At 37.4% G+C, this 20,979-nt stretch overlaps 1 protein-coding gene across 1 annotated transcript; it reads left to right on the forward strand.

Moving 5' to 3' along the window:
• The first annotated feature begins 1,163 nt into the window (after window positions 1-1,163).
• slc2a5 (solute carrier family 2 member 5) lies at window positions 1,164-16,753 on the forward strand. The gene is made up of 12 exons (XM_073822952.1): window positions 1,164-1,259; window positions 1,481-1,579; window positions 1,683-1,840; window positions 1,931-2,055; window positions 2,790-2,942; window positions 3,115-3,240; window positions 5,705-5,892; window positions 5,999-6,109; window positions 6,248-6,349; window positions 15,551-15,626; window positions 15,933-16,060; window positions 16,525-16,753. Exons 1-12 carry the CDS (start codon window positions 1,218-1,220, stop codon window positions 16,750-16,752), a joined length of 1,536 nt encoding a protein of 511 aa, XP_073679053.1. The 5' UTR covers window positions 1,164-1,217; the 3' UTR covers window position 16,753.
• Window positions 16,754-20,979: the final 4,226 nt, after the last annotated feature.

A 20,979-nucleotide genomic window follows, 5' to 3' on the forward strand; every position in this document is an offset into this window, starting at 1 on the left:
AACTCCAAGAAGTGATTATGAAAGAATGGGTTGCTATCAGTCAGGATTTGGCCCAGAAGTTGATTGAGAGCATGCCCAGTCGAATTGCAGAGGTCCTGAAAAAGAAGGGCCAACACTGCAAATACTGACTCTTTGCATAAATGTCATGTAATTGTCGATAAAAGCCTTTGAAACGTATGAAGTGCTTGTAATTATATTTCAGTACATCACAGAAACAACTGAAACAAAGATCTAAAAGCAGTTGAGCAGCAAACTTTGTGAAAACTAATATTTGTGTCATTCTCAAAACTTTTGGCCACGACTGTACTCTAAAATGTAAGGTAAATGTAAATGTAAAGACTAAATACATTGTTTGCCATGTCTTTTCCCTGCAAGCATTATGTTTTAATTATTGTGGCCCGAAGAAACCTATAACACACATGAGGAGCAAAGACTTTGTTTTTTTAAATGAAGTGCAATAAGTGCATTCATCTGTACTTTCTCCTCTACTTAAAGTTTGTAGCAGGATATTCTCAAACCATTTCTAGGGCAGGTTTAGCACAACCATCAGAATATACATGCACGTAAATACCAAGATATAGATCTCAGAACATTAAACACATGAGGGTTAGTCAATATCAGATCTAAAATAGAAATGGCACAGAAACCAGATATTGACTGTAGCTAGCATTTCACATGTGCAAGTAGCTTTTCAGAATAGTACAGAAATGAGTGCAAGGACTTCTTTTAAAAACACTAAAAACTATTTTTCTAACAGCTCTGGAAAAAATTAAGAGACCACTGCAAAATTATTAGTTAACATAATGGAAAGGAGATTATGTTTAGTTTGTTTAAAACTCTAAATCTGTCTGTGTTTTATGTTTTTTCTTTGCTTGAATAACACCAAGGTATGAATTCAACCAAAGAAAAGAGACACAAAATTATTGAATTCATTAAATCAAATAAAAGTTTGATAATATAAAGTATGAAATCACAATGTTGTACATTCCACATACAATACCAGTACCACAATAACTGACATGTTCATTGTCATGTGCTTCTCTTTATAGCTGCAGACAATTAGGTAGCTAGCTTTTATCTGATTATATCTGATGCTTTAATACCAAACAACTTTAATCTTGGTCTTCAGGGTCAACTCCAATGTCCAAAGTGCCATATACAGAAAGAGCTGTCATTTCCTTTCACTGCTGTTCTTTCTAATCATACTGTAGTTAAGCATGAAAGACCAGTCGAACATGGAGAAAAAGGAAAAGAAAGGGGTGAGTACATTTCTTTAAATACTATATTCCGCTAATTAAATTTAAACACTTGTTTTACATTTTGTTCTCTGCCTTTTAATTTGGTAACAGACAGTAATTAACAAACAAGATTTTCTTTTTCAAATATACTGCAGCAGCTTCTATTTGGCTTAAATTCATTTTTAATGTAGAATTTTAGTTGCATTAACTTATTTTTCAAATTAATGCAATTAATTTTTCAGAGAGTGACGCTGATCCTTGGTGCAGCTTCTCTGATCGCCGGCTTAGGTTCATCTTTTCAGTATGGATACAATGTGGCTGTGATCAACTCACCTGCCCCGGTACTGACTTAAAATCTATTATATTATATTAAATATTAAGTTCTTGCTAATTTAAATATATTAATCGTCTCTGATAAACTTTACTCTGACATTCTGATAAAAGGAGATGCAGGAGTTCTACAAACAAATACATGAGAAGCGTTACGGTCCAATATCAGAGAATCTCCTGACCCTCCTGTGGTCCGTAACTGTGTCCATGTTCCCACTGGGTGGGTTTTTTGGATCTCTCATGGTAGCCCCATTGGTGAACAAATTCGGGAGGTAATTTCCTTTGAATTGTATGGGGTTGGAAAAAATATCAGTTGTTTTTTCCATTGTATTGAGTCTTAATCATCATTCCCTGACTTACAGAAAAGGCACACTCCTGTTTAACAACATTTTCTCTATTGTTCCTGCAATAATGATGGGTGTGAGTGAAGTGGCAGGGTCATTTGAGATCATCATTGTTGCACGCTTTATAGTGGGCATCTGTGCAGGTCAGTAAAATACTCCACCCATGTAAAGCTATATGTACAGTTGAAGTCAAAAGTTTACATACACCTTGCAGAATCTACAAAATGTTAATTATTTTACCAAAATAAGAGGTATCATACAAAATGCATTGTTATTTTTTATTTAGTACTGGCCTGATTTCACAAATTTCACAAAAAAAGACATTGATTCTTAATACTATGTTCTTACCTAAATGAGCCACAGCTGTTTTTTCTTTTATTTTTTTTAGTGATAGTTGTTTATGAGTCCCTTGTTTGTCCTGAAAAGTTAAACTGCCTGTTGTTCTTCAGAAAAGTCCTTGAGGTCCCACAAATTCTTTGGTTTTTCAGCATTGTTGTGTATTTGAACTCTTTCCAACAATGACTGTATGATTTTGTGATCCATCTTTTCACACTGAGGACAACTGAGGGACTCATATGCAACTATTACAGAAGGTTCAAATACTCACTGATGCTTCAGAAGGAATAATAATGCATTAAGATCCGGGGGTGAAAACCTTTTGAATTTAAATTCAAGGGTAAATTAAACTTATTTTGTCTTCTGTAAAACATGTAGGTATCATCTGCAGCTTCTGAAAGGCAGCATAAAAAAAAAAAAAAAAAAATAATAATAATAATAATATAATTTTGCCAGGTGCAGATTCTGCCAGGTGTCGGTAAACTTTTGACCTCAAAAGTACATATGTTTTAGCATGACAGTATGTGACTGTTTTTTCCAGGCCTGTCCTCCAGTGTGGTGCCCATGTATCTGGGAGAGATTGCACCCAAGAAATACAGGGGTGCCGTCGGGATAATACCGGAGCTTTTCATCACCACTGGCATCCTTGTTTCCCAAGTGTTCGGTGTTCGCAATATCCTGGGAAATAAAGAAGGTAATTCACAATTTCAGTTAACCATAATAATCATGCACAGTGTTTGGTTATTTGCTATACTATAGTGTAAATAGGTTCAATCACAAGACGCTCTATTGCTGTGAAGAGTTTGTTAGTGCATTTGGATAAACGTGCCCCTGCTGCTCATAGTGATGTGTAATGTTCTCTCTAGGCTGGCCCATTATGTTGGGTCTCACAGGGATTCCAGCTGTCATTGAGCTGCTGCTTCTGCCTTTCTTCCCTGAGAGCCCACGCTACATGCTCATACAGAAGGGGGATGAGAAAAACGCTAGGAAAGGTACAGAAGGAGTTATTTTGGTCTCCCATGTCAGAGCACACACACAAAAATGTGAGTTTTATAGCTGCCTGTGCACTAACGATGAACTCATCAAGATTGCAGGGGGTTTTATGATAGAGTAGGGCTGGCTTTATCAATTGGACTTATGTAATTAATCTACAACATTTGATCACATAATTTTTTTTATTGATGAGATGACCTTGTTTGTTCCTTGTACGTTTTTGTGGACACTGCAAAAAACTATTTTCGTAAAGAGACAATATGTAAGGTTTTTTCTTAAATTATCCAAAAACATCTAGAACAGTGTTATATATTTTGAAATACCAATGACGTCATTCACCCTCGGTTTCTGTTTTTGGAAACCGAGGTTTTTTGTTCATGGAAACACCAAATACGCTTTAATATGTTATTATACATTTTATTAGACAGGTGACAAACGCACAGAGTAGCATTATAACAACTTTTAACACATTCAAATGTGTCCAGTATGATAAAACAGTGCTACTTTACCCCACATACGCACATTCAATCACGGCATCATCAAACTACGCCTTAGTTTGTTTGTTTTGGATATGCGCCCTCTAGTGCCGAAAATGTACATTAAATGCTTAAAAAGTTAAAAACACATATAATGTGAATACACAGTACAAAGTGGGACACTTTGTTATGAGTGTTGTTAAAATATTTTCCAAATGGCTACATCTGTATCAGTTTAAGTGTCAGTTTCGTTCGGTCAGTCTGTATAATATTAACAGCAGGTTACATCATTAATCAGTAGATGGCAACAAGTGACTATGTTTATTAGTATGACAGTGAATTATTTACATTCATTTAACAAATTGTTTGAAAAGACTGATTAATTAAAGAACGCAACAAATGTCATTGAATCATTCAAATTCATTCAACCAGTAGGTTTGAAAAGGCTAATTCAGGAATGAAACTAATTAATTAGTTCAAAACACAAATTAATTTCGGAATAAAGCAAGTGACTCTTTATAAGAGTGTCATTGCATCAGTCACATTCATTCAGCTGATTTGTTCAAAATATTGATTCGTTCAGGAGTTAAACAAATTACTTGCTTTATGATTGCGTCATTGAATTATTAACATTCATTCAACTGAATCGTTCAAAACACTGATTTGTTCAGAAACAAAACAATTGACTGGCTTTATGTGTCAGGAATCCTGTCCATGTTCTTCAGTCTGCCTGCCACCAGAGGTCACCTGTGCATTTCATAGACTCTCACACCTCACTGACTGTTACACATAACCCGGACTACACTTCCCATGTTACATTGCATGGTTTGCACTTTCACCCGCAACCAATCAGACACCGCATACCTGTATATACAAGGCCCTAACAATCATTCAGGGCTGAGTATCGCAGAGCGTTTAGCGTTCTCCTAGTGTTAGCTACTAAAACAAAGCCATTTCCTAGTTTCCTTAGTAGTTAAGTCTTATTATCTAGTCTTTTCATTTGTGTCTTGATACCCTGCCTGGTTATCTCGTCTTGTTTTAAGAAGAGGAGAAAAAATGGGATGATGCCTGTTGACGAATAAAACTTCCTAAATACCAGCATCTTTGTTCTTTCCACTTTAGCCCTGATGCCTTTGAGGCTTTCAGTAGACCACAGCTATTGAAAGAGCTTACAAACGGCAGAGGCGTTAAATGGCATTCTGGCAGGATATTAACATGTCAACGTTTGTCATGATGCCACAGCCACTGAAGGAGTTTCTTTGTGCATATTTCACTCGATATCCGGGGTGTTTTCACTCGATATCCGGGGTGGTTTCACTCAATATCCGGTGTTTAGACTCCTTGTGGGGAAAAATCGATGGTATGGCATTTGGTTTAAGCCTACACTTATAACCATTACCTTCCGTGTGCTCATCATATCAGCACTTTACTTTCTGAGTTGTGTTGTGGTATCAAAAGCAACACTGGGCGCCAGTAGCTCACTGAGTCCAACCATTTCACATAATCTAAATAATGGCGCCCCCCATTGTTCAAAATATGTATAAAACAATGTGGATTTTTTAAAATAATGTAACTCTTTCATGGGTTTTCTACTAGATATTTTAGTAAAAGACATAATTTACGTTATATTAAGCCATTCAAGTCTTAATACATGAGGTTCCCTTTAATGAAACTTGAGAGATTTTTGTCTTTTGTTCAAAAGAAAAGGTTATTAAGATGTCATAAAATGCATCCAAATGAACTGAATGTTTTAATCCAAAAGTTCTGAAGAGACAGTCAACAGGTTTAATTCAGTTTAATTTAATTTTCGGTTACAAAACAGCAATAACCAACTATATTGTGTCTGTAGTATAAGTTACTTAATTTTATTGTCTTGCATATTGAACTTTTATATTAACAGCAGTATCACACTCGTAATCATGCTGTTGATCTGAATATCAACATGTGAGTTGTTACCTAAAGGAATAGGTGTTGTGTTATGTTTTAGGACTGCAGCGGCTGCGTGGCTGCGAGGATGTGGATGAGGAGCTGTGTGAGATGCGTATGGAGGAGCAGTCAGAGAGAGCTGAAGGTCGACTCTCTGTGCTCAATCTCTTCACCTTTCGTTCACTACGCTGGCAGCTGCTGTCGGTAATCGTCTTGAACATGGGCCAACAGCTGTCAGGAGTAAACGCTGTAAGCACTACTTTGAACCCATACACAGCTGATTATTTTCAACACATTTATTTACTGAAAACATAAGTGTGGTGTGACTAAATCCTAGCTCTAACCCTATCTTCAGATTTATTATTATGCTGACAGCATCTATAGTTCAGCAGGAGTGGCTGAAGATCACATTCAGTATGTGACTGTTGGAACAGGAGCAGTTAATGTCTTCATGACAATAGCAGCTGTAAGATACTTAATGTCTCATTTTGTTGTTTTTTGATTTATTGTGTTCTCCATAGTTTGATACCTCCCTCGAGGAGCTCATATAAAGTCCTTCACCAAGAAACAAGAGTGTGAAGGATACGATTCTGTGTTTCTTAAGGTGTTCATAGTGGAGAAATCTGGCAGAAGGCTGTCACTACTGATCGGCTTTTGCATCTGCTGTGGAGCCTGTATTCTCCTGACCGTAGCACTCTACTTCCAGGTATAACAAAGCTGTACTTAATTAAAATACAAACTAGGGATGATAATCCCATAATTTGTCATCCGATATTAGAAATTCTTAGAAATTGGATATAGGCTATATATCGGTTGAAACTGTGATTGTAAATGCCAGTTTGCCCTGATTTTATATTTGCTGTTATCTAAAGGTCACTTAAAGTAAATCTTTAAAACATGAATCATAATAATACTGCTAATAATTAGCAAATTTAAAATGAATGTCCATTTTCATACTGTACATTATAATATTGTGATGCCTAAATTATTTTATTATTAATTTATATAGACAAAATGTATAAATGTCATAGTAATATATTAATTAAACTGTCAAAATTATGTCATAATAAAATTTTAATATAGATAATTTATTGGATTTATTTGTTTTTGGTCATAACCATTAAAAAAAATACTGAATATAGGTATATATAAATAAAATATAATATAATTTATATATATAATTTTATATATAATTTTTTTATTTTATTATATATACAAATTGATAGTTGTCACAATCAGGCGGGGTTGAGGAGTGGAGATGGAGGAGAACTGGAGTAAATGATTAACTAAAGTTTATTTAAACAAAACACTGAAAATGATAACACAAAAACCGGGAGCAAGAAGGAGCACATGTAACATCAGTAACATTAACGACGGACAGCTGGGAGTGATCAGACGCAGATTTAAATACACAGAAAACAAGGCATGGTTACAAACAAGATAATGAGGGGGAAATACAAATATGGGCAAGACTGAACCAACTAAACATAAACCAAAAGGGGGAGACAAGGACTAAACCATATGGACTAGAAACAGAAGGGGGAAAACAGAACAGGACAGGACAAAATACTGACAATAGTATATTTAGACAAGAAATTTTGATATCAATATACCATCACATTAAAATATTATTGTCTAAATAATGTCATAGTAATATTTTAATTAAATTGTCTAAATTATTTCAATATAAAATTGTTATATAGGTCATTTATTGGTTATTGGTCATAAGAATAACCATATTAAAATGACTAACCTTATTTTTGTTTTATTTTATAATTTATTTGGACACATTGATAGTATATTTAGACAAAACATTTTAATATCAAAATACAGTGAGGTCATTTAATGGTTATTGGTCATAACAATAACATAAAAAAATTGTTTGACTTAGTTTTTGTTTTATTTTATTGTTTATTTAGACAAAATGATATTTAGACAAAAATATTAAAAACAATATATCTTAAAATACAAAAATATTGTCTAAATAATGCCATAGTAATATTTTTATTCATAATATTTATTAAATTATGTCATAATAAAATTTTATTATAGGTCATGTATTGGTTATCGCTCATAAAAATAACATATTAAAAAATAGTGAATTTAGTTTTTGTTTTATTTTATAATTTATTTAGACAAATTAATAGTATATTTAGACAAAACATTTTAATATCAATATATAATAAAGCTAAAATATTTTTGTCTAAACTAAATTATAATATTTTAATTAAACAATCTAAATTATGTCATAATTAAAATTGAATATAGGTCATTTATTGGTTATTAGTCATGACAATAACTATATTAAAAATTAGTGATTTTAGTTTTTGTTTTATTTGTAATTTATTTTAGAAAAATTAATAGTATATTTAGACAAAATATTTTAATATCAATATATATATGTGACCCTGGACCACAAAACCAGTCATAAGGTTAAATTTTACAAAACTGAGATGTATACCTCATTAAATAAGCTTTCTATTGATATATGGTTTGTTAGGATAGGACAATATTTGGCCGAGATACGTCTATTCGAAAATCTGGAATCTGAGGGTGCAAAAAAAATTTTAATACTGAGAAAATCACCTTTAAAGCAGTTCAAATTAAATTATTAACAATGCATATTAGTAATCAAAAATTACATTTTGATATATTTATAGTAGGAATTTTACAAAAAATCTTCATGGAACAAAAGAAAAGAAAGAAAAATCAATAATTTTGACCCATACAATGTATTTTTGGCTATTGCTACAAATATACCCCAGCGACTTAAGACTGGTTTCGTGGTCCAGGGTCACACACACACACATCTATATATATCTATATATCTATAATATATATATATATATATATATATATATATATATATATATATATATATATATATTCACATTAAAAGGCTATTGTCATAAATAATGTCATAGTAATATTTTCATTAAACTGTCTAAATTATGTCATAATAAAATGTCTATAAATGTCATTTATTGGTTATTTGTCATCATAACAACATTGAAAGTTACTGAATTATAATAGTTTTTGTTTTGTTTTATTTTATTATTTATTTAGACAATTTGATAGTATATTTTAATTTAACATATAATATAATAAAATAAAAATATTATTGTCTAAATTATGTCATAACATTTAAATATAGGTCATTTATTGGTTATTGGTCATTGCGTAACAAATAATGGTCTCTGTATCAACCAGAGTTTTAATTTTGGTCCATCCCTAATACAAGCTGTTATGTGTCTCTGTGTGACATTTGTGTCTGAGTCCCTAGGTGGCGTTAAGGGGGAGTCCCTATTCCTCGAGAGTTGCGTGACGTCATCGGGGATTCCAGATAAATAGGCTGCGAGGCGACAATGGCGTGGCTCTCTCTTTCGGCTCTATTGTTCTCGAGGGCGCCTTTTTCCCTTCGCCTCTTTGGGGGCTATGTTTTGTTTTATGTTTGGGTTTAATTTGTAACTTTGTTATTTAAGATGTAATCCTTTGTTTCGTTATCAGTAGCGGGTAGCGTATTTGTTTGTTAGCGCACGTTTTGTGTTTAGTTAGTAAGATCTGAGCGAGGGAAGCAGCTGTCCGGAAGATTCACCTGTTTTATTTTCTATGCGGGAGTCAGGTAAGAACTTTACTCCGAGAACAGGTGGAGTCAGGCGTTCTGTTCCTTAGTGCTACTACCCGTTAACTGATATTATTTCTTTTGTTGATTTGCTTGATTTAGCTTGGTAAACATCCTTTTTGAATTCTTGTTTGTTATTTGAATGTTTGATTGGATTTTTGTTCATCTAAGAATAAATGGAGGCGTCTCGAAATTCACACCAGACGTTGTGACTCTTTTATATGTTCGGCCTGTGTCATTTTTGTAATGATATAATTTAACGAGCTTTAAAATGGCTATAGGCCGTAACATATTTGGGGGCTCGTCCGGGATTGATTTTGGTGTGACTTTGTGTGATCTTTTTGATCTGTTCACACTTTAATTCGTTTCTTAGTAAACTTTGAGTCACATTCGATTGGTGTGAATTTTTGCTCATAGTTTCCTTTTCGTTGTAACTCTAGATGTCTATCATGTTTGATTTAACGGATTTTATTGCGAAACCGACGCAAGCGGAATTGTTCCAAATTAACCGGGTTGATCTTATGAAAATTGCTTCCCATTATAAGGTTAGTTTTCGTAATACGTTATCTAAACGTGAACTGCAGGTTTTGCTTGTTAATTCGTTGCATAAACAAGGTATCTTCGGTGATGAGGAAAAATTGGAGGACTTTCCTGAACTAGGTGAGGGTAGTTCAGAAGATCTTGCTTTGCAAGTTAGGAAATTAGAGTTACAAGCTAAAGAGCATGATAGAGCGTTGTTAAAAGAACGAGAAGAATGGGAGCGTGAGAAAGAGAGACAGAGAGAGCGTGAGAAACATGAGCTTGAACTAAAAAAGCTTGAGATGGAACAAGCTTGCCGCCTCAAAGAAATCGAATTGAGAGCTCGTGAAAGGGGTGTAACAGATGCTTCTGATTTCGACGTGAGTCGTAATATACGTATGGTTCCTCCTTTTCGAGAACAAGAGGTAGATCAATTTTTTGCTCTTTTTGAACGTGTTGCTAGCAATCTTAAATGGCCGAAAACATTTTGGCCCATGTTGTTGCAGTGTGTTCTTGTGGGGAAAGCCCAGGAAGCTTATTCTTCTTTGTCAGTGGAAGAGTCTCTTGATTATGAACAAGTAAAAGCTGCCGTTCTTAGAATTTATGAACTGGTTCCTGAGGCCTACCGCCAAAAATTTCGTAATTATCGAAAAACTGATGATGAGACCTACGTTGAATTCGTTCGCGAGAAGGAATCAATGTTTGATCGGTGGTGTGCTTCTTTAAAAGTAAAAACTTATGAAGAGCTCCGTGAACTAATTCTTTTAGAAGAATTTAAAAACTGCTTACCAGAACGCGTTGCAACCTATCTAAATGAGCAAAAGGTTCTCAAATGTTCTGCTGCTGCTGCTCTAGCTGATGAATATGTTCTGACACATAAGAACGTGTTTAATATTGCGCAGAAATCTTCATCTGCTAGTAGTAGTCGTCGGTTCTCAAAACGTCACTTTGAGCGCACTTTGTCCGCGGATAAAGTGGATAGTTCTAAGCCTGTGCCCTCACCTGTTTGTTTCTATTGTAAGAAACATGGACATCTTATTGCAGAGTGCAATGCACTCAAAAAGAAAAATAGTGTCCCTAAACCAGTAGGTTTATTGATGACGTCCTCGCCACAGGTAGAAGGATTAGAGTTGTTAGCTTCGCAAGCTGACGTGTGTGAAGAACAGGGGTATGTGCCGTTTATAATGAACGGATTTGTATCTTTGGCTGGTAATTCGAATTCGCGAAAATCAGTCAGGATACTTCGTGACACAGGAGCTGCGCAGAGTTTTATTCTGGAAGGAATATTACCGCTGTCTGAGGATAGCTCTATTGGTTCAAGTGTCTTAGTACAGGGATTTGAGATGGGCTTCGTGAATGTGCCTTTGCACGAAATTGAAATTGAGTCCTCCCTTATTAGCGGCCGCGTTGTTGTTGGAGTGCGACCGTGTCTTCCCGTTCGAGATGTCACTTTTATTTTAGGGAATGACTTAGCGGGAGGAAAAGTTTTTGCTAGCCCTGAGGTAACTAACGTTCCTCTTCCCTGCGTTACTCTTGATGAATTAGCTCAGAAATACCCGGAGGTATTTCCTTCGTGCGCTGTTACTCGCGCTATGTCACAGAGACTGAAAGATAAAAGCTTTCGTAAGCCGGAAGATGAGTGGAAATTTGATTTGAATGATACGTTCCTTTCTAATTCAGATTCTGGGGAAGTGAAGTGTTCAAACTCTATTGATGGTTTGGACATCGCCGTCAAGAATCAAGATGAACATTTTATGGTGCTTAATAAACTGTCTCTGTCACGCGAACAGCTTATTGCTGAACAGAGGAAAGATGAGAAAATGTCGTCCCTCTTCGAAACTGTTGTTCCTGTTGAGCAACTCGAATGTGTATCACAAGGATACTTTGTTGAAGATGGTGTGTTGATGAGGAAGTGGAGACCATCAAATTCATCTGCTGCTGATGAATGGCAAATTATTAAGCAGGTAGTAGTTCCCTCCTCATATCGTTTTGAAATCCTGAGACTTGCACATGACGGTTTGTTTGCCGGTCATTTAGGAGTAAACAAAACATACGATCGTGTGCTCCGACATTTTTTTTGGCCGGGCTTAAAAAGCGATGTAGCAAATTACTGCCGAAGCTGTCATGTATGTCAAAAAATTGGAAAACCGAACCAAACTATTCCACCTGCTCCGTTATATCCAATTCCAGCTATTGGTGAACCATTTGAGCGTGTGATGATTGACTGTGTCGGTCCCTTGCCTCGTACGAAGTCCGGAAATCAGTATTTACTAACAATAATGTGTACATCTACACGTTTTCCGGAGGCAATTCCTTTGCGGAAAATTACTGCACCAGTGATCGTGAAATCACTTATCAAGTTCTTCTCATTGTTTGGCCTTCCGCGTACTATCCAGTCAGATCAAGGTACGAATTTTATGTCACGTGTTTTTAAGCAGACTCTGGATCAGTTGCATATCCAACATAGTACTTCTAGTTGCTATCATCCAGAAAGTCAAGGAACCTTGGAGAGGTTCCACCAGACTTTAAAATCAATGCTTCGTGCATTTTGTCTGGAATTCCAGAAAGACTGGGATGAAGGAGTACCTATGGTCATGTTTGCAGTGAGGGAGGTAGTACAGGAGTCTTTGGGCTTTAGCCCAGCCGAGCTGGTGTTTGGACACACTGTTCGTGGCCCACTGAAAATGATCAAAGATCACTGGTCTAGTGAACTGAGTTCAAGCAATGTCCTTGACTATGTTTCCGAGTTTCGTTTGAAATTGCACCGTGCATGTGAGTTGGCCAAAGAGAACTTGAAGGTGTCGCAACAACGAATGAAAAACGTTTTGATCGTGGTGCTAAACTTCGTACTTTTTCTCCTGGTGATAAAGTGTTAGTGCTGTTGCCAGTACCTGGATCTACACTACAGGCTCGTTATTACGGTCCTTATCAGGTGAAAGAGAAGGTGAGTGAGCTTGACTATGTGTTATTGACAGCAGATAGAAAGAAAAAAACTCATCTGTGTCATATTAACATGCTTAAGCCGTACTTTGAGAGGCAACCAGATTCGTCTGGGAAAAAGTCGGCTGTGTTAATTGTCTCACCTACAGATTCTTCGGTGATCACAAAGCAGGAGCTGTCCAGTGCTGAACCTTCGACCTGTCCATTGTCCCCTGTTGTTTCTGTTAGTGCCGCTGTTTTGACTACACTAGAGGAGGATGATGTTGATTTTCCCTCTACAGAGTTGGTGGCAGGAAGGTTGAAAAATTCAGAGATAATTCATGATCTTGATTCGTTTCTTTCCCATTTGACTGTTACCGAACGCGCTGATGTGATGAATGTCATTCAGACTTATGGTAACCTATTTTCTGATGTTCCTTTTCGTACTTCACTGGTCGAACATGATATCGATGTTGGCGACTCATTGCCTATAAAACAACATGCATATAGGGTGAGTCCCGAAAAGCGTGCTCAGCTGCAAAAAGAGGTAACCTTTATGCTTGAAAATAACATCGCTGAGCCCAGCTTTAGCTCCTGGAGCTCACCCTGTTTGCTGGTAAAAAAATCTGATGGCACATTTCGTTTTTGTACCGATTTTAGACGCGTTAATGCCATTACGAAATCAGACAGTTATCCTTTGCCTCGCATGGAAGACTGCATGGATCATGTCGGAAACGCTGCTTTCGTAACAAAAATAGACCTGCTCAAAGGTTATTGGCAGGTGCCTTTGACGGAACGCGCAAAAGAGATCTCTGCGTTCGTTACACCTGACCGTTTCCTTAATTATACAGTAATGGCTTTTGGTTTACGAAACGCTCCAGCCACATTTCAGAGGTTGGTAAACTGTGTTATCGAAGGCATGCATAATGTGGAGGCGTATTTGGATGACCTAGTTGTTTATAGTGCGTCCTGGTCGGAACACATTGAACAGCTTGATACCCTGTTTAATCGTTTGTCTCTTGCTAATCTTACGGTCAACTTGGCGAAATGTGATTTTGGACGAGCTACGGTGACATATTTGGGAAAGATTGTCGGGGGCGGGCAAGTTCGGCCTGTTGAGTCTAAGGTGGAGGCTATCACCCATTTCCCTGTGCCTACTACTCGCCGTGAATTGCGCGGCACTCGCACTTGTCCTTGCTCTCCAACATTTTGATGTCTACGTGGGTTCTGTCACGTATCCGTTGATCGTTTACACAGACCATAACCCTTTAGTTTTTTTGAATCGAATGAAAAACAACAACCAACGTTTAATGCGTTGGAGTCTGTTTTTACAGACATTCGAATTGGATATTCGGCACATTCGGGGTAAAGATAATGTCATTGCTGACGCTTTATCGCGTGTCTAATAAGAATAAATTGTTGTTGAAAAATTCAGGTAAGACCATTTGTATTCCTACAATTTATTCACTTAAGGGTGAGGGTGTTATGTGTCTCTGTGTGACATTTGTGTCTGAGTCCCTAGGTGGCGTTGAGGGGGAATCCCTATTCCTCGAGAGTTGCGTGACGTCATCGGGGATTCCAGATAAATAGGCTGCGAGGCGACAATGGCGTGGCTCTCTCTTTCGGCTCTATTGTTCTCGAGGGCGCCTTTTTCCCCTTCGCCTCTTTGGGGGCTATGTTTTGTTTTATGTTTGGGTTTAATTTGTAACTTTGTTATTTAAGATGTAATCCTTTGTTTCGTTATCAGTAGCGGGTAGCGTATTTGTTTGTTAGCGCACGTTTTGTGTTTAGTTAGTAAGATCTGAGCGAGGGAAGCAGCTGTCCGGAAGATTCACCTGTTTTATTTTCTATGCGGGAGTCAGGTAAGAACTTTACTCCGAGAACAGGTGGAGTCAGGCGTTCTGTTCCTTAGTGCTACTACCCGTTAACTGATATTATTTCTTTTGTTGATTTGCTTGATTTAGCTTGGTAAACATCCTTTTTGAATTCTTGTTTGTTATTTGAATGTTTGATTGGATTTTTGTTCATCTAAGAATAAATGGAGGCGTCTCGAAATTCACACCAGACGTTGTGACTCTTTTATATGTTCGGCCTGTGTCATTTTTGTAATGATATAATTTAACGAGCTTTAAAATGGCTATAGGCCGTAACACAAGCATACAGTTTTCAATGGTTTGCCCTGATTTTATATTGTTTGTTATTTAAAGGTCCCTTAAAGTGATATTTAAAACATTAATCATATAATGATACTGTTAAATCTAATAATTAGGCAATTTTGAAATGAATATCCGTTTTTATACATTATAATATTGTGATGCCTAAATTCCCTTATGCCTTTTTGTTTTCATTTATTCAGACAAATTGATAGCGTTTAGACTAAATTTATTTAAAAAAATGTATTTTTAATTTATTTAGACAAACTGATATTTAATATACTATTATTAATATTATTACATACATAGTGATATTTTAATATCAAAATCAAAATTAAACATTATTAAATAAAATACAAACTATTATTAAAATGAACATATTATTGTCTAATTGTCACAGTTATATTTTAAAATAAGTCATTGATTTGTTATCGCCCACAACATTTAAATTCTTTGACCTCTAATTCAGATTGGACCTCACTTTTATGACCAATCAGATTCACTTTAACTGAATAAGGGAATTTCCCTGTGTGGCCCATTATGGTTGTAGTAAATTCTTGTTTACAATATCAGTCGCAGCAGAGATTTTAATTTTAGAGCTGTGAATGTGCTGGCCTGACAAATTTGCCTCTCGGGTCTATGTGAAATGCAAGGCTATAAATGGTAGAATAACTGCTTCACATTTCGCCCACAGACTAAACTGGACTGGATGCCTTATGTCAGCATCGGCTGTGTCATTGTTTACGTCATTGGAAATGCTGTTGGCCCAAGTGAGTTCACGCCAATCCCGTGAGGACATATTGCAGATGCACAGAGGGGTTTCACTGCATCTCACTGAATTCACTCCCTCCCTTTCATTTGTTGTATTCCTTGGTGGAAAATGACAATAGATTTATGCTGCAGTTTTGGGGATTTTACATTAAAGCCCTTTAGGAGAGGTGCTTTAAAGTGGCAGTAAAACAGATTGTAAAAGCAGAGCAGTGTTTCAAGCAATCTCTCTTCTCGCCGCCTATAAAAAGATGAAGTGTTTGATGATGGAATATCCAGATTTGACGCTTTTCTGCATCCCTTTGCAGGTCCCATTCCTTCTTTGATCACTACAGAAATGTTCCGGCAGTCTTCTAGACCGCCAGCCTTCATGGTGGCTGGCATGGTTCACTGGATCTCAAACTTCACAGTCGGCCTGGTCTTCCCCTTTCTAGAGGTCAGAGGTCAAATGCAACACTAACAAAGAGTCAAAGTATTGCACCAGTTGAATCTTTTGTTAATTTATTAAAGAAATAGTTCACCCAAAAATGAAAATTAGGAAATGTACTCATCTTTAAGTTATCCAAGATGATCCTCTGCAGCGAATGGGTGCCGTCAGAATCAGATCACAATAATCCACAAGTAATCCACATGAAGATTTGTGGATTATTGTGATGTTAGACCAGCTGTTTGTACTCTCATTCTGACGGCACCCATTCACTGAAGAGGATCCAGGTGATGTAATGCTAAATTTCCAAATCTGTTCTGATTAAGGAAACAAACTGAGCAATTGAGGATTTACTCAATTTTTTCATGCAATCAGTGCAAACCCACAAATGTACAGTTATGAAGCTCAGTGAATCATCAAAGGCAACCATCAAAGAGGAAAAAATGTCCTCATTTCCTCATTTTTGTTTACAGAGAGGCCTGGGAGCGTACAGCTTCATCATTTTTGCCTGCGTCTGTCTTGCCACATTTATCTACATCTGGATGGTCATCCCAGAGACCAAAAACAAGACCTTCCTGGAGATCAGCAAGCTTTTTGCTCAGAGAAACAAGGTGGAGATTATGGCGGAAGCTGGGGACTCTGAGATCAAAGGGAGTGGAGGGGAAAACAGCGAACAGGAAATTAAAAGCACATTTTTTTGAAAGGTTAAGGGTGTATACATATTAATGCACTTTATGCACGTGCCAACTTATATTTATTTTATTTTCATATGGTTTTGAAAAACTTTTATACCAATTTCAACAAAAGGTTAAATTTAATAGCACAAGGTAAAAGCATCATGTAAGAAGATATTTAGTTTCCTTATACTGTAACTAAAAAATCGTTGAATAGACACTAGCAGTCAAAAGTTTTTGATCAGTAAGATTTGTAATGTTTTTTAAAGAAGTCTCTTCTGCTCACCAAGCCTGCATTTATTTGATCCAAAGTACAGAAAAAACAGTAAAGTTCTGAAATCTTTTTACTATTTAAAAGAACTGTTTTCTATTTGAATATATTTTAAAATGTAATTTATTTCTGATTTCAAAGCTGAATTTTTAGCATCATTACTCCAGTCACACGATCCTTCAGAAATTATTTGAACATTCTGATTTTCTGCTCAAAAAACTTTTATTTTTATTTTTATTATTATGTTTATTAATAATTCTTCAGCCGGAGTGAGCTCCTAAAAATTGGAATTTGCTCCGGGGGCAGTGTTACATCTGAGTTTATCCGCTCGTATAACATCCCGGTGGATATAGCGAGAACTCCCGGCTCACCATGGATTATCATCCCAGCAGTGAGGCGACGTAGGCGGCGTAGAGACAGGAAGCAGAGGCAGGGCTGCAGGGCCGGTGTGCTGTCTAGGCTACGAAGGCAGCCATTCAAACCACCGCTTCATAGCCTATTTCTTGCAAACGCCAGATCTCTCACAAACAAAATGGACGAACTAAGGCTACAGATTACGACCAACAACGCGGTGAGAGACAGCTGCGTACTGTTAATTACGGAGTCGTGGCTTCAACCATCTATTCCGGACTCGGCTATTGGGCTAGCAGGCTACACTACACAGCGTCAAGACAGGACAGCGGACTCCGGTAAGAGCAGAGGAGGGGGGCTCTGTGTGTACATCAATAACAGCTGGTGTACAAACACAGTGACTGTAGAAAGACCTTGCTCCACAGACCTGGAGTATATTACTGTTAAATGCAGGCCCATTTATCTTCCAAGGGAGTTTACGGTAATTATGATAACCGCTGTTTACATTCCACCTGACGCTAATGCTTGCTCGGCTGTTGGTCTTTTACATGGGAGTATTAGTAAACAGCAGAGCATGCATCCTGATGCTGTGTTTATAATAGCAGGGGATTTTAATCACGCTGATCTGAAATCAGTACTCCCTAGATTCCATCAGCATGTTAAATGTGCTAGAGGGGCTAACACACTGGATAAGGTCTATTCTAACATCAAGATGGGCTTCAGGGTGATACCACTTCCACACCTGGCCCAGTCTGACCACCTGTCTCTGCTTTTGATCCCTGCATACGCCCCCCTCTGTAAAACTGCCTCTATCAATACAAAAATCATCAAAACTTGGCCTGATGGGGCCTCTCAGCAGCTGCAGGACTGTTTCAACAGGACTAACTGGGAGGTTTTTGAACATAATGATCTAGAAGTGTTCACAGACAGTGTGCTGTGCTACATAAAGAACTGTACAGACACGGTCACAGTAGACAAACGCATCCGGGTTTTTTCCAACCAGAAGCCCTGGATGACTGGAAAGGTCAAGCGGCTGCTTAGAGGGAGAAACACCACTTTCAGGTCTGGAAACCGGGAGCAATATGGTGCTGCCCGTGCTAACCTGAAGAGAGGCATCAGAGAGGCCAAGATGGATTATAGGAGGAGGATTGAGGACCATCTGGACAGCAACAACAGCAGGCAGGTGTGGCAGGGAGTTCAGCATCTCATTAATTTCAAGACCAACCCTGGAGCTGCTGAGGGAGATGTTACTCTGGCAGAGGAGCTAAACCTCTTCTTTGCACGTTTTTGAGGTGGAGCCACCAGAGACTGTGATGCCACACATCAAGGCGCTCAGCAGCTCAACCCTCACAGTCAAAGATTGGGAAGTCAGGCATACGCTGAGGTCTGTGAATCCTAGGAAGGCTGCTGGACCGGATGGCGTCCCTGGCCGTGTACTGAAAGACTGTGCGGATCAGCTGGCTGGAATCTTCACCAAGATTTTTAACCAGTCGCTGGCCCTGTCCACTGTTCCATCGTGTCTGAAATCCTCTATCATAGTCCCATTACCAAAGAAATCACACATCTCGAGCTTGAGTGACTATCGACCTGTTGCACTTACACCAGTGGTAATGAAGTGCTTCGAAAAACTGGTCCGCAGTCACATTACATCGTTCCCGCCTCCAGGTTTTGACAATCACCAGTTCGCCTACAGGGGAAATAGATCCACACAGGACGCCGTGGCTACAGCCCTCCACTCTGCATTGTCCCATCTGGAGAAGCAGGGGAGCTACGTCCGGATGCTCTTTGTGGATTATAGTTCGGCGTTCAACACCATCCTTCCTGACAAACTGACAGTTAAACTTAAGGATTTGGGGCTTCCACATTCCATCTGCATGTGGATTAATAGCTTTCTGTCTGATCGCAGTCAGAGGGTCAGATTGGGACGACATACCTCTATGGCCCTTAGCCTCAGTACCGGCTCCCCACAGGGCTGTGTTCTGAGCCCCTTGCTTTACACTCTTTACACACACGACTGCACCCCCGCTCACCATAGCAACAAAATTGTGAAGTTTGCAGATGACACTACGGTGGTGGGACTCATATCAGGAGGGGACGAGGTAGCTTATAGGGACGAGGTGGAGCAGCTCTCATGGTGATGTAAGGAGAATAACCTGCTCCTCAACACCACAAAGACCAAGGAGTTGATCATTGACTACAGGAGGAAGAAAACTGACATTATTCCACTTTCAATCAGTGGGGACTGTGTAGAGAGGGTAGCTGACTTCCGGTTCCTGGGAGTTCAGATAGAGGAGGGCCTGACTTGGAGCTCAAATATATCTGAGCAGTTGAAAAAGGCACAGTAGAGACTCTACTTCCTTAGGGTGCTGAGGAAGAATAACGTTACTCAGAGACTACTGGTGTCCTTTTATCGGTGCGCACTAGAAAGCATCTTAACCTACTGCATTGGCATATGGTTCACCAGCTGCACAGTGGCTCAGAGGATAGCGCTCCAGAGGATCATAAATACGGCCCAGAAGATCATAGGCTGCCCTCTCCCAACATTGGATGAACTACACAGTTCGCAAGAAAGCTCAAAATATAATCAAAGACACATCACACCCTGGATATCATCTGTTTGAATTGTTACCGTCAGGGAGGCGATACAGGACAATTAGAGCCAGGACAAACAGACTTAAAAACAGTTTTTATCCAACAGCTTTAACCATTCTAAATAATTCAAAAACATGGGTTTCGAGAGATGCGTAACAAAACGGACAGATGGTGAATGGGACTGGGTACAATTTATTTTATTGTCTATATTTACTTATTCATCTTATATACTTTTTTTATCTATCTATGTATGTATATATTTATTTTATTATTTTAGATTATTAGCATTTCTTTGTTGAAATGTATGTATGACTGTTGCACTTTGACTGGTTGGCACTTTTAAATTTCGTTGTACATGCAAGTGTACAATGACAATAAAACTACTACTACTACTACTACTATTATAGCTGAGTAGAATTTTTTCAGGTTTCTTTGATGAATAGAAAGTTCAGAAGAACAGCATTTATCTGAAATATATATCTTTTGTAACAGTATACATGTCTTTATCAACACTTTTGATCAATTAAAAGCATCCTTGCTAAACAAAAGTATTAATTTCTATAATTTATTAAAAAATATATTTCTGATAAATACTGATCTCTGGATCATTCTATTCATCAAAGAATCCTGAAAAAAATTACTCAACTACTTCAAATATTGATAATAATAGTATAAAATGTTTCTTGAACAACAAATCAGCATATTAGAATAATGGATCATGTGACACTGAAGACCAGCTTAATGATGCTAAAAATTTTGCTTTGATCACAGGAATAAATTACATTTTAAAATATATTCAAATAGACAGCAGTAGTAAAAATATTTCACAATATTACTGCTTTTGCTATACTTTGGATCAAATAAATGCATAAGCAGAAGAGACTTCTTTAAAAAACATTAAAAAATCTTACTGTTCAAAAACTTTTGACTGGTAGTGTATTTTTATGAAAAAACGTATTATTTGGCATGTATAATTTATTTTAAATACTTTTTACAGTATTTACAGACTTATTTCCCTACAGTAGCTTATTTCCTTTTAT

Source organism: Garra rufa, chromosome 18 (assembly GCF_049309525.1).
Source record: "Garra rufa chromosome 18, GarRuf1.0, whole genome shotgun sequence".
Lineage (NCBI taxonomy): Eukaryota > Metazoa > Chordata > Actinopteri > Cypriniformes > Cyprinidae > Garra > Garra rufa.